At 37.9% G+C, this 18,043-nt stretch overlaps 2 protein-coding genes across 5 annotated transcripts; one reads left to right on the forward strand and one right to left on the reverse strand.

The window, feature by feature from the left end:
- Positions 1 to 1,493: 1,493 nt before the first annotated feature.
- med7 (mediator complex subunit 7) lies at positions 1,494 to 5,376 on the reverse strand. Of its 3 annotated transcripts, none has more exons than XM_037781122.1 (2): positions 5,222 to 5,376; positions 1,494 to 2,542 (listed from the first exon to the last, which is right to left on the reverse strand). In XM_037781122.1, the coding sequence occupies exon 2, from the start codon at positions 2,529 to 2,531 to the stop codon at positions 1,767 to 1,769; it is 765 nt and encodes a 254-aa protein (XP_037637050.1). In that variant the 5' UTR covers positions 2,532 to 2,542; positions 5,222 to 5,376; the 3' UTR covers positions 1,494 to 1,766. The 3 variants fall into 3 exon arrangements, with proteins under 3 accessions (XP_037637050.1, XP_037637051.1, XP_037637053.1); XM_037781123.1 differs by having other exon boundaries at positions 1,494 to 2,540; positions 5,219 to 5,359; XM_037781125.1 differs by lacking the exon at positions 5,222 to 5,376 and adding an exon at positions 5,063 to 5,082 and having other exon boundaries at positions 1,494 to 2,540.
- Positions 5,377 to 6,986: 1,610 nt separating this feature from the next.
- Positions 6,987 to 15,838, forward strand: itk (IL2 inducible T cell kinase). 2 transcript variants are annotated; one of them, XM_037781140.1, is made up of 17 exons: positions 6,987 to 9,230; positions 9,388 to 9,492; positions 9,581 to 9,662; positions 9,780 to 9,905; positions 10,136 to 10,173; positions 10,655 to 10,806; positions 10,909 to 10,974; positions 11,059 to 11,113; positions 11,570 to 11,649; positions 11,959 to 12,101; positions 12,289 to 12,363; positions 13,107 to 13,278; positions 13,362 to 13,578; positions 13,663 to 13,727; positions 13,856 to 13,974; positions 14,978 to 15,135; positions 15,254 to 15,838. In XM_037781140.1, the coding sequence occupies exons 1-17, from the start codon at positions 9,093 to 9,095 to the stop codon at positions 15,317 to 15,319; spliced, it is 1,857 nt and encodes a 618-aa protein (XP_037637068.1). In that variant the 5' UTR covers positions 6,987 to 9,092; the 3' UTR covers positions 15,320 to 15,838. The 2 variants fall into 2 exon arrangements, with proteins under 2 accessions (XP_037637068.1, XP_037637069.1); XM_037781141.1 differs by having other exon boundaries at positions 7,266 to 9,230; positions 13,110 to 13,278.
- Positions 15,839 to 18,043: the final 2,205 nt, after the last annotated feature.

The raw sequence follows: 18,043 nt of genomic DNA on the forward strand, positions 1-18,043 counted from the left end.
TCACGCCCCTGTTGTGAAACCAAAGGATGGCGAGTTTCATAACATAATTCCTGCGACAAAAAAAGTTCTTGGCTTTTTTTTTTTTATTATATTCGGGATAATTACAACATATGGGGCGGGTGGACGTGAGGTGATAATCTCGTGGTGGGTCTAGTCACTCTGGAGTATAAATGATAATTTAACTCAAAGAGTGCAGGATGTGGAGGTTAACCCTGTGGAGGTGTATGTAGGGAATCCCAATCCAGCAGCAGAGGATATAACAACAGCCAGGGGGGGCGGGGTGGCAGAGTCCTGACATAAACCCATGCTTATATAGCATGTTGAAGATACATAAGTCACTGATTTGCCTTATTTAGTCTTCCCAAGCGAAGGTGTTTGTTAAATTCACCCCCTAAAACATTATTTCTAGGGCTGTCAAAGTTAAAAGTGATAGAGCGTCAACGCAAATTCATTTTTAACACCACTAATTTCTTTAATACATTAATGCAAACTCGCTCAGTTTTAAAGCTAGAGTGAGGATACTGGCATGTGGCATCATATGAAACTAGAAAACTTAAGGAATCCATTGGTCCCCAATGTCATACTAGCTTGTCACAAAGGAGGTTAAATAACACTCAAAATGGGGTTTCAAAGGGGTCCCTTGACCTCTGACCTCAAGATATGTGAATGAAAACGGGTTCTATGGGTACCCACGAGTCTCCCCTTTACAGACATGCCCACTTTATGATAATCACATGCAGTTTGGAGCAAATCATAGTCAAGTCAGCACACTGATATTAATCAATATTTGTCATTGTTTTGTGTTAATTGATTTTCAATAATAAACATATACATTTGTATAAATTAAGCATATTTGCCCCCTCACATTTTGATAAGAGTATTAAATACTTGACAAATTTCCCTTTAAGTTACATTTTGAACAGATAAAAAATGTGTGATTAATTTGCAATTAATTATGGACAGTCATGTGATAAATCATGATTAAATAATTTAATCGATTGACAGCCCTAATTATTTGTATACTCTCTGCTACACATGGACTAGACTTGGCTAACACAGTCAAGTTTACTGGATTAATACCTAGGGGAAACTGCCTATTGTCACAGAAGTAGGTGTATTTCAATATTCAAATTTATCCCTTAAGGATTTGTCTCTGTGTTGTGATAAAGAAATTAGGATCCTTCTAATGAGATGTATGCTTGGCAGAGTTTACATCATTAAACAAGTGCTGCTGGAAGAAACTGTTAACACAAACAAGGCAACAATACACTGGTTATATAAGTGCTTTCACTAAAAAGCTAAAGTGAAAGGGCTTTTAGTGAGGCGTGACTATGTAACTATACATACTGACCTTTCCATGACCACTCTCGCTAGATTAGACAGTGTGCAAAGTATGTGACAGCACTGAAAAGCTTTGTGAACATAACAGAATCATGGATATGATGCAGTTTCCCTAAAAACAGGTTTAATGAACACTACTGTGACCCAATGCACCCCTTCTGCAATTGGAAAATTTATTTATTGGTTTTATTACAAAAAGTGAAAGTTGGCACCCCAGTTCATCTGTGCAATATTTACATTCTTCAAATATCTTCACAGGAACTACTAATAATACCTACATAATGGCTTTCAGCTCCAGATAGGATTTCAGGCCAAGTGAAAACACAGCAGACATTTGCATACTTTAAGTTCAGCATACAAAAAACAAAACAAAAAACACAGTTTAGGTGTACAAAAACGAAACACGACTACTAAAAAATGAAAACTTAAGCTATTTCATCAATAATACTGCACATGGCGGAATCCTTGTCCCACATTTTGTGCCTCTTTGAAATAGGGGTGCTCTTGTCCTGGTGACCTGCTGCCATACAGCTGGCACCTGCGTCCTCTACATCCATTGGTTCAGTTTTCAGCCTGGGGGCCTGCCCAGAGGAACAACCACCACTAGCTGCTGCAGGCGCATTCCTCGTCCCATCACCAGCACCATCCGCACCCTCCATCTGTGGCAGGTCGTCGGGTAAGGAGGCGAGGCACCCCTGGATCATCTCCACCACCCTCTCCAGATGTTTCTGGAACCTCTCGGCAGTCTCAAGCCTCTGTCTCTTCTGCACTTCCATCATCACCCTCAACGTCTCCCTGGCTTGATGTGGCCTGTACTCATTTATCAGGTGGTGCAAATGAACAAACAGAAGCTTCAAGTCCTCCAGCTTCTCTTCGCGCTTTATACTGCCAGGGCTCTTGATGAGGATGTCCAGCAGATCCAGAAAGTTCACGAGAATGGACATGTTGAGCTTCTTGAGCTCCCGCTTGTGGTCAAACTGCATCGGATGGAGCCTCTCGATGCCTTGGCTCTCCAGTGGTCGGATGATGAGGTCATCACACTGGAACTGGTTGCCAAACATCATGTAGGTGTCTCTGATGGGTGGAGGTGGCTTAGGAGCCAGACCCTTGCGGATGTTTTCATCTGTGTACTCTTTGATGTACTGCATAGGTGGAGGAGGCAGGGCACTAACCTGCTGGGGTTCACCCATGATGCTCACCTGAAACAGTAACAAAAAAAATGTTAAATCAATCCAGAACAAGTTCTCCCTTCTTCTTAAATAAGAAATATTTTATATTTTGTACACCAGTAGTGGGTTTAAATACCTCTAAATGTTTCCTCTGTACAATTTAAACAGCAACATGCAAAGTGATTGTAATTGAAAGCAGTAGTCGTCTTATTCTTTAGGCCACAGAAAATGTAGCATACTATCATAAAAACATGCTGTATCATAAGTTTTCAAAAAGATAAGATAAGATATTCCTTTATTAGTCCCGCAGGGGGGAAATTTGCAGTGTAAAGCAGCAAAGGGGATAGTGCAGAAAACAGATGCATCAGCTAACACAGTAGAAAAAGAGCTTAACAAAGTGTAAAAAAATATGAACCATTTAAATAGAAGGAAGTATAAAAATAGAAGAAGTATATACAGTATTGACAATAAACAGACTATTAACAAAATTGCACAAGAAAAAAAGTTATATGTCTAAAGGCAAGCAAATGTTACACAAGTTCAGACAAGTTGTGTAACACCCCAGTACTTTTATAACAGCAATATGCAAATATCAATAGTACAAGCACTCATTACAAAGAGTGGTCACTTTCAGTATTGAAAACTTATAAAATTAGTTTTAGTAAATTATTAAAGCAGTAATGTGTCAGTAAGCTTAACTTTTATTGACGTGGCCAGTCCAGTAGTTTTGCCTTAATTTACAGTGATACGATCTGTTTCTTGAGCTTCTCATATATTTAGTATGCAAACATATTAATCTACAAACTACTACTACAAATCTACTGTAACTGCAGCTGTCACAAAAAAACATAAAGGATTAAAAAAAAAAAACACAAAATATTTAACTTTAATGTTGGTGAGTAAAATCATTACATTGCACAACTGGAATAATGTAACGTTAGGTTACTCCGCTTATGTAAGGCAAGGCAAGGCAGCTTATTTGTATAGCACATTTCAGCAACAGGGCAATTCAAAGTGCTTTACATAAACATTCAAGAACATTGAGATAAAGTGCAAAAGAACATTAAGACATAATTAAAACAGTTATAAAACCATTAAAGATTAGAAAATAAAAACAAGCTAAAAATAAAAGCTAGGATAGAAGCTAAAATAGAGTAAAACACACGAGTAAAAGCTCTAGTAAAGTATAAGATCATTATCTGGTTTAATAAAAGGCAGTAGCAGCAAACAGGAAAGTGTTAAGCTTCGATTTAAAAGAACTATGAGTTAGAGTTGGTCCTGCAGGTTTCTGGGAGCTTGTTCTAGATATTTGGTTCATAAAAACTGAACGCTGCTTCTGCATGTTTAGTCCTGACTCAGGGGACACTAAGCAGACCTGATCCAGATGAACCTGAGAGGTCTGGATGGTTTAGAACATAGCAGAAGATCAGAAATATATTTTGACCCTAAACCATTTAGTGCTTTGTAAACCAGCAGGAGTATTTGGAAATCAATTCTCTGAGAGACAGGGAGCCAGTTTAGTGACCTCAGAACTGGACTGATATGATCCACTTTCTTGGTCTTAGTGAGGACTCTAGCAGCAGCAGGTTCTGAATCAGCAGCAGCTGTCTGATCCATTTTTTAGGAAGACCAGTAAAGACGCTGTTACAGTAGTCAAGTCGGCTGAAGATAAATGCATGGACTAGTTTTTCCAAATCCTGCTGAGACATCAGTCCTCTAATTCTTGCTATATTCTTCAGGTGATAGAAGGCTGTCTTTGTAATTATATAGGGTGTAAGGAGCTCAGTGATGTAGTTTGGTGTCAAACCATGCAGAGCTTTAAAAGTTAATAATAAAATCTTAAAATCAATTCTAAATTTGACAGGCAACCAGTGAAGTAGAGCTAAAACCATCACGTTTGTATGCAAACATATTAATCCTACAAGCTACTACTACAAATATACTGTGAATGCAGCTGTCACACAAAAACACATAAAGGAGTAAAAAAAAACACAAAATATTTAACTTTAATGTTGTGGAGTATAATTATTACATTGCACAACTGGAATAATGTAACGTTAGGTCAAGAAAAACACTATATGTCTAAAGGCAAGTTGTGTAACACCCCAGTACTTTTAGTACAGCAATATGCAAGTATCAATAGTACAAGCACTCATTACAAAGAGTGGTCACTTTCAGTATTGAAAACTTATAAAATTAGTTTTAGTAAATTATTAAAGCAGTAATGTGTCAGTAAGCTTAACTTTTATTGACGTGGCCAGTCCAGTAGTTTTGCCTAACTTGTATATAATCCTGAGTATTTTAATGTACAGTGATACGATCTGTTTCTTGAGCTTCTCATATGTTTTGTTTGCAAACATGTTAATCTACAAACTACTACAAATCTACTGTGACTGCAGCTGTCACAAAAAAACACAACATATTTAACTTTAATGTTGTGGAGTAAAATCGTTACATTGCACAACTGGAGTAATGTAACGTTAGGTTACTCCTCTAACGTTAATGTACCAGTAAAGTTACTATAAATGTTGCCTATGTAAATGCAGCATTACCTTGCTGTTGTCGACAACCGGAGCTAACTAGTTAGCTCTGTAGCTAGCGCTGTGCTAGCAGTACTTCTGCTAACCAACGCTAGCGGTAGTTAGCATATAGGTACCACAAACTAACAACATAAGCTACTGAAAAACAGCGGTAATACTTCTACATACCTTCTTAAATGACTCCCTCAGTTACTGGATGTAGACTTTAGATATGAAATGTCAGAGAGGAGTCTACTCGGACGGTTAGCTCATGACTAGCTTAGCTGCTAACATTAGTGATGTGTAGTCACGAACGAGCTGGTTCAAAGAGCCGGCTCTTTTAAGTGAACGATAAGATAAGATAAGATAAGATGAACCTTTATTAATCCCCGGAGGGAAATTCAGGTGTCAAAGCAGCAACATCAGCAAACAGAGTGAAACACAGGAGAAGTAAAGGTATACAAAATTATAAAAACAATAACAGAGATATAAAAGATACAGAGTGAATGGGTGAACATAGTGTGTGCAGTCCGTCAATAAATAAATGTAGTATGTGCAATAAATACATGTAATATGTACGTGTGCAGTCTATAAAGTGGTATATAGGATGTATAGTGTAAGTAAGTGTAAAGTGCGCCAGTGGTTAGAGTCCAAGATGGTTGCAGATGCATGTTTAAAGGTAGATAGTGCATGTTTAAACTTCTTAATGTCCTAATAGTTCTCATATGAGGGTCAGCCTTGAGTTGATAAGAGCCGGCTCCCGTCCGAGAGCCGTTTTTTTCTTCTTTTTGTTTTTTTTTTATTAATTCAAGGCAGAATGATAGGACGATCTTCTCCGCACCACGGGCACTCCATGTACTGACTGTGACTGAATGTTGTGTTAATGACGTCTGTGCGACCAATATGGTGATGACAGACAAGGATCATACCATCAAGCAGGGAGGGGCGGCGCACTGACGGTCTACAGGTACAGAGCAGGAGGGAGAGGAGGAGAGAAAGAGAGAGGAGTGCGGTGCGCGAATAGCAGACAAGATGAGTGACAGTCGGAAACAAAGCAGCATGCAAAGTTATGATATTCTGGAAATTATAAGGTTTAGTATAATTATATTGAATAATTTAAGTGATATATATGTACACATACTAATCATAGGTCAAAACAGCTAAAGGTAAATTTGCCTGAATTATATAAAGCAGAAGTGGTAAAAACGGAGAGCCGTTTGGGAGTCGAAAGAGCCGGCTCTTGGTGAGCTGAGCCAAATAATCTGGCTCACTAAAAAGAGCCTGAATTCCCATCACTAGCTTCCATTCACTGACATGAACGTTCGTCTCTGAGGCTTCCCATTGGCTGAACTGTCCTCGTGATACTTTTTGGGCGTGCTGATTGGACAGTACCTGAGGATCAAACTGAACGCTGATTGGTCGTAATATTTAGAAGTGTGACAGCTTGTTTTTGTAGTATTTGATAAAAAGGCTTGATTCTTCAAACAAATGGTGGTGGTAGAGATACAACGTAAAAAAAGGTAAGCTTCTTTTTACGGCATAATTTGTAGCTTGGTGATTAGGAAACATTTCTGTCCCCTATAATAATAAAAAAGTGCATTTAACTGCTAACTAAGACTACACCAAATATTTTTTCCAGCTAAAACTGCCTTCATAAACAAAAAACTATAATAATAATAATAATTGATTATTTATAGGGCACTTTTTTAAGCTTCTTTTTACGGCATAATTTTTTTTTTTTACAATAATTACCTGTTCATCAAGGCCTATGATCTCAGCTGTCTCTTCCTACACATCATTATTTTAATTACGTGGCTATAGTTTCTCCTCTTGGTTATTTATTAGTATGATTTTGTGGGCCCCCTTTGTAAAGTATCCTTGGGTTTCTGAGAGGCGCTATATAAGTCAAATTTATTATTATTATTATTATTATTATTTGTAGTTTGTGATTAGAAAACATTTCTGTCCCCTATAATAATAAAAAGTGCATTTAACTGCTAACTTAATGTTTATTTCTGACGCAAGTTTTAAATCACTTTTGTTGTCATTGCTATACTTTTAGACCACAAAATATTTTTCCAGCTAAAATTGCCTTCTTATAAACAAAAACCTATAATAATAATAATAATGATAATAATAATACTTGTTTATTTATAGGGCACTTTTCAAGCAAGAAGCACAAAGTGATTTCCAGAGTTAGAAAAATAAAAGACAATGGCACATAACCATCATAAAACAAACAAAACAGAGGTAAACAATTACTGTTAAAAAAGTAAACTCACAATAAAATAATTGAAAATACAGAAATTAGCAATGTAAATTGACATCTTACATTTTAAATGGATTAGCTGTTAAGAAAAGACATTCTGAAAAAAAAGGGTATTCAGAGATTATTGTCCTAGAACCATATGTGTAGGTATATTAAGGCCATTTTAATTCACCTTAAGGATCTAGTTGTTTTTAAAGTGAGTAATATGATGGGCTACAGCTTTAAAAAAAATATATTTAAGAAAATGTAGGTCCAGGAGAATTTTTCAGACGGTCTAGTGGACATTAATATATAAAGTCCATGATTCTGACTCTGTCAAATCTCCAAAACAAAATTAAAACTTTCCACATTTTTATAGTAATTGTTAATGACAATGTAGACATTTAAATGCTCAGATTTGACTACATTAATTTACATTTCCCCATCCACAGCAGACAGGCTCCTTTATAAAGAGGCTGGAAGTTTATTTAGAAATTTAGATAAATATTTAAATTTTGTACTAATTTCATAAAATAACCTAATGAGTATATGTTAGATACAAATATTGCACAGTTCAAATTTTCAAAGGAAGTAATATAAATTATTATAAATATAATAATAGAAATACACATAATATAATCAAAATATTTTTACCCCTTATAAATGTAAACATGTTTTGTTTTTTAATCCCCTCAACCCTGACATTGTCTTCATGTTTCTACCTATTCCTTTCAACAAAGAAGTACCTTACCTTCAGTGAGAATTGATCCAGACCAGATGGTAGTCTATTCTCATCCAAAGTTTTTATGCAGACTAAATTGTAGGAACAATTTTCCTGATGGTGGTGCTATAGCATCCATCTTAATCTTTCATGTTTTGTGAGGATGAATTGTTTCATTTTTAAACGCTCTAGCTTTCTAAAATTCTACTCTCTTACTCTAACCTTTATTACTGAACACAACCCAAAAATCACCCTTTTTCCCCTCATGATTACTGAAACCCAACCCTATTTTTGCTTGGAGCTAAAAATCAACATTGTTTTTCTAACAATTACAATCTGTCTCTATTTGTTTGTGATTACCGTAAGGGACAGAGAAAGAGAAAGAGACTAAAAGAAGCAAAGAAAACTGAAACCTTCTCACAGGGGCTGTAGGCTATACAGTAAAAGCAGAGACAGACATGATGACAGTGAGGCTTAGTCAAAGAAACGAGGCAAAAGAACATTATATAACTGAAAACACCTCTCCAAAATATTCATTATGGCTGCAACAATTGCAGAATTACCTTGCATTGCCTGAAACCTCAGTTTTAAAACACAGTAGAAAGAACTGTCATTCTGTTTTCAAGTAAGTTTAAAGTGTTCACAAGGTGTTGTTTTGATAGTTTATGCTAAAAATATAAAAAATAAATTAACACCTTTGGTAAATCTTTACATTTTTACCCAAACTTGGTGCCACTACCAGAATAAGTTATTACCTTAAAGGTGCATATTTTGATGGAAAACGTTCAAAAGAATCACCCTCCTACAACTGCACACTGACTTATTGCAACATAGTTAGTGAAAGTACATGTGAGTGCTTGTACAGTGTGTGCGTGTGTGTGTGTGTGTGAGTGTGTGTGTTCATAAGCACAACCCATTTCATGCCGTAGGATGTGGTTTACCGAGTGCAACAACTTTATGCCGGAAGCTCCACGGCTTCTATCAACTTATCATCCACTGTTTTTTTTTGCGTGTCACTGCGAGGTACTCAGTCTCTCTCCAGAAGCCAAAAGCCACCAGTGTTTGTCATCATAGTGTCGTTCGTAGCTGTTACCATGTTCCCCAGGGTGATTTTGAAGGGGACTATGATTAAGAAATCTCAACAAAAGAAGAGAACGTCACCGTGCAACTACAAGGAGAGGTTCTTTGTATTGGACACTCAAGACCTGAAGTATTCGGAACGCCGCCCCGGGGTAAGTATGCACTTCTTCCACGAATATGCTGGATTTAAATTTGAAATTATGCAATCTGGAGGCTGTGAATCTTGCCTTTAGAGAAAACAAACTATCATATGAATCACATCCATGGTGTGTATACAGCACACATGAAGTTAAAATCATGTTCTTCCAGAAAAAGCCCATGCTGAAAGGTTGCATCGAGCTGTCCAGAATCAAGTGTGTGGAGATTGTGTGTAGCGATTACCCCATACCATGCAACTATAAGTACCCTTTTCAGGTGAGGTTATACATAATAAAGAAATATAGTGTTATATGCAGTATGTGTGATACACAAACAAATTTCTCAAATGCAAATGTCTCTGCAGGTTTTTCACAACAACCACTACCTCTACGTTTTCGCCCCGGACAATGATTGCCGTCAGAGATGGGTCAGAGCTCTTAAAGAGGGTAAGCAATGTTATAGCACATCACACTTCAGACAAAGATGGCGGTGCAACAAATTATTGTGATCCCTTTCAAAAGCTTGATATTTCAAACTATTTCTTTTATTCTGTCTGAATATAGAAACAAAGAGAAACAATTTGGTTGCAAAATACCACCCAAACTTCTGGATGGAGGGAAAATGGAAATGCTGCCAACAAACAGAGAAGCTGGCAGCAGGTTGTCATGTATACGACCCAGTGGGTTATGGTTCGTATCATTTCTTCGCTACTCTTTGTTTCGTATATATATTTCCATCAAGGCCTCAAGTCTAATTTGTGTATTTGATTTAACCTGACATTCTAATAATGTAAAGCGCTGTGATTTTTCTAATATGAATCTTGATCTACATTTAGTAGTGTTACATAACTCGGCATTCTACAAAATCCAGTTGGATGTACCAAAAACATTCTCCAACTGCTTTTTTTCTTATTCCACAGCTTCTAAAAAGCCACTTCCCCAACTCCCGGATCCACAGGTACCACTTTCTGAAGCATAAATAACATGAAAATTATTGTTGTATTAGTAACTTAACACTGTTGAAAATACAGGAGGGAAGAAAAAAGTACTTTCTTGATATTTATTCTGTTGTTTGTACGTTACCAATGCACCTGGGGTTTGGGCACAGATGATTTTGCAGCTCTGTTTGTTATCTTGTATTGCTTATATCCCGTGATCGCAAGGCCTCCTCTATAGCTGACAATTTGATGCTTGTTGTAAAACATAATCTGCTTATTGTTCAAACTAATATAACCCAAATAGCGTTGAGATTTAGTGTCATGTCTTCTCCGTGTCACTTCTGTAAAACATTTTGTGTGTTTAAAAGTATTACACACAAAATATGTTACTAAAACAGAAGAGATTGTTTCTTTGGAATTCATATACCACAATAATATCAATTAACTGTGTTTTGTTTAGATTTTAAGATGCAGTTTTCTTTTTTTTTTCATCTCTGTCAGATGGAACTGCATGATGAAGGAGGGAGGACGGTCATCGCTCTGCAGGACTACACACCGCTCGGAGACGACGACCTGCCCCTTCAGAAAGACCAGGAGTACACCCTGATCAACAGCTCCCACTCTGAATGGTGGGCCGTAAAGGATAACAGGAGGTAAGGCACATACACATCCCAGGCTTAGTAATAATATAATAGCACTTTTTCTATAGTATGAGTGTATGATTAATGTATATTTTCTTTCTGACCCCTCATCAGCAACACAGGCTTTGTACCCAGTACTTACGTAGCTATAAAATCTGGCAACAACTTTCAGAGATTTGAGTGAGTTTGATTTAATTTACATTGTTAACATTGTTCTGTCCTCTACACAGTTCATTTATTTGTGGTTAATTTGTCTTTTCACAGATGGTACAACAGAAACATAACCAGAGGGAGAGCAGAGGATTTGTTAATGCAACAGGTAAAAAAGCAAAGCCAGTGTTCAAGGAAACCAGTAATTCATTCCATGTTCTTCCAGTCATGTTTTGGCAGAAAAACAACCTCCAAATAATAATTGTGCTGATAATTAGCAGGATGTTGCTCCCGTGTGACGCAGAGCACTTTTGCTGTGACTGTGCCACCTACGGCAGTCTCGCATTTGCAAAAAATTAATGCACCTGCACTACAAGAATGTGAGAAGACATGGGAAATGAAAAAATTGGTCTCACAACCACATTGTTTCCTCCAGTGTTGAATTTCCTGCCGTGAAGTGTTTTGCTAAGTTTTGCAAGCGGGAGGCGGAACAGCTATCCATCATCTCTTACTCGAAACGACTGCTAGACCAGCTCTAATGTCAGCTGCAGATTAGATAAACATCAATAGACAGGTCTAACAGTACAAATGCAATGTTTGATTTGGATGTGGTTTCCTCTTTCAGGGAAAAGAAGGTGCATTCATGGTGCGTGACTCGAGACAGGCCGGAGTCTACACGGTGTCAGTCTTCACCAAAGCACCGGGGTAATTTTACTTCCTTCTTGCATTTTTATTTGGTACAAATAATGACATGATTAGCAGATAATATGGTGCTAAATATAGATACATCTGATATACTTGATGACATCTTTGTTTTAAATAATTAGATGCTCCAGAATAACAGGTAATAATAGGTTCGACACGCCTGGTGTATATTTAGAATGAACATGACTTGAAATCAATAGCTTTTTTCCTCATCTCATATTCTGTTTATTGTAATTTAAAGTGAACATTTCACACTTAAAATGCTCACTTTGCTAATTTGTGTGATTTGTTGCTCTTTGTTGCCTTCAGGTCTAATGGGGAGAAGAATCCGAGAGTGAAACATTACCAAATTAGACAGACAGAAGCAGGAGAGGGCAGATTTTACCTGGCAGAGAAATACCTGTTTAGCACCATTCCTGAGCTCATTCATTACCACCAGCACAATGCTGCCGGTAAGTGTGCTGCCTTTCCGCATGCAACAGTATTAATAGTATTAACACAATAAAAACAGATGTCAAAGAGGAAGATCAGCTGATTTAACAGCTCAACATTGTAACAAAGGGATATTGTTTTGTATGTATTTGTATGTATTATATGTATTATATGTATTTACATGTCTGTGTGTCATCTGTGTGGCAGGCCTGATAACGCGTCTGAGACACCCTGTGTCTCAGGAGGGAGGCTGCTCTCAGGACATTGCCGATCCCTTGAAAGGTTAGCAGACGTATACTCTTGTGTAAATGGATCAACTGGTTGAACTGGAGCTCAAAACAATAAGAACTCAATGATGAACATCTGGTTTTTGATGACCTCTAGTGGTCCTCACGGAAGTATACTACTCACTCAGGGTGCGTTCACTACACCCTGACAATTATCTGTCTGTTTGGTGTTGTGCAACAAACCTGGAACTTTCATAATTATTTAATTATAATGAATAAAAGTAATATTGTTATTTATCTTAATGCGAGGCACCCCCGAGTAAAAACATTATTTTACATGCTCTGGTCAATTTTGAGCTTTTGGGCTATTTTGCTTCCATAACTTTATTTCAGACTAGTGGAAAGAAATACACATTTAGATGTTTATTTTACTTAATTTTGTCTATTTGTGTCTGTAGATTTATCCTAAATTCACCAAAAGTTAGTTTTTTATATTCACTTTTAGTGAATTTAACTTTTGTTGACTTTGATGTGTCAACAAAATGAAACAAGAATTTTGAACCTGGCTTCATTCAATGTTCAGATTTCTGTTCGTAAAATGTACGCAAATGAGCATATATTTGATAAAATAATGCCTCATTTGCATATTTAAACATACAATCTGTAAAAACGTGTAATACAAAAAATAATTGTCTTAATGTAAGTAATCAACTGGGGAAGTGTAATGGTGGTGTCTATTAGTTAAAATCTTAAAACAAGATAATCTGTGTTGTTGTTCACCATCTTTTTGCTGTTCAGCAGATCAGTGGGAGGTGAACCCCGAGGAGCTGACCCTGGGTCAGGAGTTAGGCGTCGGCCAGTTTGGGGTGGTGCTGGAAGGGCGGTTGAGGGACAAGAAGGTGGCAGTGAAGATGATAAAAGAAGAGTGCATGTCGGATGAGGAATTCAAAGAAGAGGCGCGAGTCATGATGTAAGTGCACTTCATAAAGTTGCCTCATGTTGTTCTGGCAGAATGAACCATAGCTTATGTATATGTCTGTGTGTTTTAAACAGGAAATTGTCCCATTGTAAGCTGGTCCAGCTGTACGGCGTGCGCACCCAGTGCTCTCCCATGTGTCTGGTGTTTGAGTTCATGGACAATGGCTGTCTGTCAGACTACCTGCGAGCCAGGAAAGGGCGTCTGTCTCAGGACCTGATGCTGGGGATGTGTCTGGACGTCAGTGAGGGGATGGCTTACCTGGAGACCTCCAACTTCATCCACAGAGATCTGGTAAAGCAACAGATCACAACTGTTTATGATGCACTATTGTGTCTCAGCTCAGTTAGAGTTAATCCTTCCTCTGTTCATCTGCAGGCTGCCAGGAACTGTCTCGTTTCAAAGAGCAATGAGGTGAAGGTATCTGATTTCGGTATGACAAGGTATGCGTTCCACTGAATCTTTGTCTTGTCCTCTATATTATGCGGAACTTTTTAATCACAATATTTATTATGTTTTTAGCTTACACCTGCAGCTGTATAATGATGTGTGTTTGCTCTCCGTACTGTAGATTTGTGCTTGATGATCAGTACACGAGCTCCCAGTGCTCCAAGTTCCCTGTCAAGTGGTCGGCCCCGGAGGTCATCAAGTACTGCAAGTTCAGCAGCAAGTCCGACGTCTGGTCATTCGGTGGGTCTATCTCTGTGCCTTTCATTTATTTTGTTTGTGTGTCTGACTTGCTGTCTTCATAGTCATACAACTTTATTTGAACCATTTATACATTTGAGATATAGCTTTCACAGGAAAACAGCAGGTCTCGGGAGTTTTGCCGGCTGGTTGACTACACATCAAAATCATCCGTGTTTCCCTGATAGTACATCCACTCTGGCGTTCTCTGCTATAGTGAGCTAAACCGGAAGCTAAACACGACTGCAATTATTTGAAACCCACAGTTCGAGGCAATTTCAAGACACAGATGTTTGTAACTTGTGAAGAAAAATCAACAGAAGTGTAAAAAGCATTGGGCCTTTTTTAAATTGAATATGTTTCATTGATTTATTACTTTGTACATGTACACGTGTGCACATGTGCCAAAGACCGCAAGTATTGCTGGCTATTTTCATGGAACGATGCCATCTAGTGGATTTGCAGTGATCTCTGCAGTGAGAAGTTAATACTGTTAGGACCATCGCCAAAAACAGGAGTTTAAACTAGCAAGCAACATATTGACCTGGCACGGACAGTTTCCTGGGACAAGATCCCCAACGGATGCATAATATAGTGTGGTTAAAATGTATATGTTTAATTGCAACTTCTACACAAAAACTGGCTGAGTAAAAAATATCTCACAGGACAAAAATAACAAACTGTTTTAAGTACCAGGGACGATTTCTCCTTTTTTTGTCGTAAGTTGGTGGACAATGCAAGACTGCATGTAGCTGAAAAGTACTGCTAAATGGATATGGCTCTAAAAAGCAGTCTATAATTAAACCATCAGTCAGTCCTTCTACTTTTGGTGAAGCTTGTCATAATCATTCATGCAAAATAGCTTAAACGGAACAACAACAAATATGCAAATGATTAACCAGACACACAAGAACTCATTTTGGTATGTCCGCATCATTTAAAAGGTTAACTGACCAACAGCTTATTCTATAACAACTGGAGTTTCTCTCTTTCCCCCGTTGCTCAGGTGTGCTCATGTGGGAGGTGTACAACGAGGGCCGTCTTCCCTACGAGAACCGAACTAATGCTCAAGTGGTGGAGTCCCTGAACACGGGCCTGAGGCTCCTGAAGCCACGCTTGGCCCCAGACGCCATCCACCCGCTCATGGAGTGGTGCTGGAAGGAGGTGGGCATGGGAACTGAACGTATTCCCTAATAGAAGAACTTCTGACATACAAAACACACAGACAGCAAAACTCTTTGTAATAATAATAATGCTTTTGTTTTCATGCTCTCATTCTCAGAAACCAGAAGATCGTCCATCCTTTGCTCTCCTCCTGCATGAGCTGGCCTCCCTCTCAGACCTGTGAAGATAAGATCTGAAGTTGATTAGAATAGTTCTATTTATTTTATTTATTGATTTATTGATTTATTACCAATTGCTTGTCAAATGTTTTTCCAATGTAATTTTTTTGGTTAAGATGATTACAAAACACAAGACAGCTTCAAATTCCTGGATTTTGCACTTTATCTGTTTCATACCTTTATATGCAGTCTCTTTCTGAGAAGGCTCACACAGTCCATTCAAATGGCTACCAGCTGCTTACTGCTGGTTCATGTTAAGGTTTCACATATTCTGTAAGGTCTCTGTACATTATACACATGAGATGATTGTGCTGTTTAACTCACTGTAAAGGATAAACCCTATTTTCCCATGTTTTTGTGTCTAAGTGACTGATGGGGCAATTCCAATGTCAAGAAAAACTTTTTATTTCTCTGTAGGATCTTTTCCATAACGTTGTCAGACACTTATACTAACAATCTGAGCCTTGTCAGTGGCAAAAACAAGCACTTGTTAGTGGACATTCATTGACGGTGCCAGGTTGCCCTGAGCGATCACATTGCAGCTTGTTTAGCGGCTGGCGGCTGCAGCGTTCTCCCTCAATATTGGACCAATTTCAGAAATTGTTGCCCCCATTAATCACTTAGACACAAAAACATGGGAAAATAGGCTCCAGGTTGAAAAATACCAAAGTTACCCTTTAATTAAATGGATTCATTGTCATTAATCATTGTACATGTTTTTTTTTCTCATATGTTTTCAGCATATTTTCAGCACTACAATAATGGAACTTTTCAGTATTTGTCCTCCAAAATGTCACTGTTATACGGCCTAATTTCCTCCAGAAGAAAAAAATGCAGTTTAGATATGATCACACATAACTGGAAATGTAAAAAAAAAAATGCTAATAACAAACTATCATTACTGGGAAAAATGTAACATGTATGTAGGATCACAACATAACAGGTGAATAATCAGTATCAGTATGTCGGTCAACCGAGCCAGGCGTTCTGCTCTGCAGGTGTAGTGGCCAAACATGGAACTGCAGGTCACACAATGCTCTCTGGCTCAGAAAGATCTACACACTGTCACAACATATCTGGTAGGCCTACCAAGTCAAAGGTAGACCTTAAAATATCCATTACATGAAAAAACGATATGTTAAAGACAATTTCCTGAGCACCACATATATCTAAATGACTATTTCATTCTCTAGAGCCTATTCTCATGTGGGCCAGCTGTTAGGAAAGTGGAGCCACAGAAAAAGACAAAGCACATGGATTAAGGGCACATATGTGGTAGTAGGAAGACTTCCTTATGCATGAGATCCTTTCATTTCAGTAATTTGGCATCAAGTGTTGAGTGCATCCATGCAGCCGACCATTTACCTAATAAAACAGTCATCTAGCCTGCCACTTAACCAACAATGATAACATCTTAATAATGATAATAATTGAATATGTAGGTAGCCTTTAGGTCTACAGTGCATGTATAATATCACCATTCACAATTATAAACGTAAACATTCGAAATGTGTCCCAGTTTACTTCCTGTTAGTGTATGTGAATAACATACACTGACAGGAAGTAAACATGGACCAAACCTGTTGCCTATACAATGCAAGTCCATTCAAACGGTCTATAGCCTACACCTATTCCACACATTTGAAATAATTAAATGCTTTTTTTTTTTTTTCAAACAAATATACGCACAAGCTAAACAAAATTTCAACTTTAGGTTCAATTAAGAATAAAATGAGTAGTGGGGCAATATGGCCCCAATAACAACTTGCCCTTAGAGGTCTGAGATTACCATAATTTAATGTGGTCCGATATCAGCATTGTATATTTTTGGGGTTTTAATTAAAACAGTATTGTCTCACATAGTCTATATCTTTAAAAATCATGTGCAAAAAAAAAACTACACTAGCATCACAGATACACTATAGGCTAATCCCTATAAAGTGCAGGCCAATCAGGAAGTTAGCATCGCCCGGGTTCCCTCAACAAAAAGACAATGGGATTTTTCCATTGGGTTTTAGATTTTTACCGAAAATAAGATCTGTGGCGAACAAACGTTTGTGATACTTACACGTTTTGTTCAGCAAGATAATCTCCACAAATAAACACCACTTTTATGATTTTTGAAGTGTGAGTGCCATCGCCAGAATAAAAAGCTAGCGTTAGGCTGTAAACAAACTACACCACGGTCACATGAATGCGAGTATACAGTACACAACAAGGCTGTAAAGGTGGAGGAGTCAGTGTGATGACATTTTGTAGTCTCATTTAGCCACTTATTAGCAACCGCCTTTTGTAAGACATATAAAGGCTTCAAAATTTAAAAAAAAGTAACCGCGGCTGTGCTACTTTTGGCTGAGTTTTCTCTTCCATTCTCCAGTAAACGTGCGGCGGCGACCCGCTTTGAGTTCAGGCTGGTGCACGCCAAGGGTAGAGTACGAGCAGGGAGGCAGGGAGGCATCTGATTGGTTCTTTCCAAGCGGACCGCAAGGCAGTGATTGGTAGACGTTTTTACAGGATTACAGCAGCTATAGATGACGGCTCCTTTTTCAGAGTTCATAAGTAATGGATCGCTGTCGGGGTGTAAAGATCATTTCAGATCTCCTCTCGCCCATTTTGTTGGTTGCTGGTAATATGTTTTCCTAAAAAAAAAAATGTCCCCTCGAAATTTTAGGATTTAAGTCTTGTAGTATTATGCTTTTTTCTCATAATATTATGACTTTTTTCTCGTA

This window comes from Sebastes umbrosus, chromosome 9, assembly GCF_015220745.1.
Source record: "Sebastes umbrosus isolate fSebUmb1 chromosome 9, fSebUmb1.pri, whole genome shotgun sequence".
Classification (NCBI taxonomy): domain Eukaryota; kingdom Metazoa; phylum Chordata; class Actinopteri; order Perciformes; family Sebastidae; genus Sebastes; species Sebastes umbrosus.

Excerpts from the sequence above, each read along its gene's own strand:
- itk (XM_037781140.1), top strand. The coding sequence starts at position 9,093 with ATGTTCCCCAGGGTGATTTTGAAGGGGACTATGATTAAGAAATCTCAA. Across the intron at positions 10,807-10,908 it reads GCCGTAAAGGATAACAGGAG|CAACACAGGCTTTGTACCCA; the intron begins GTAAGGCACATA and ends ACCCCTCATCAG. Across the intron at positions 13,728-13,855 it reads TCTGATTTCGGTATGACAAG|ATTTGTGCTTGATGATCAGT; the intron begins GTATGCGTTCCA and ends TCCGTACTGTAG.
- med7 (XM_037781122.1), bottom strand. The coding sequence starts at position 2,531 with ATGGGTGAACCCCAGCAGGTTAGTGCCCTGCCTCCTCCACCTATGCAG.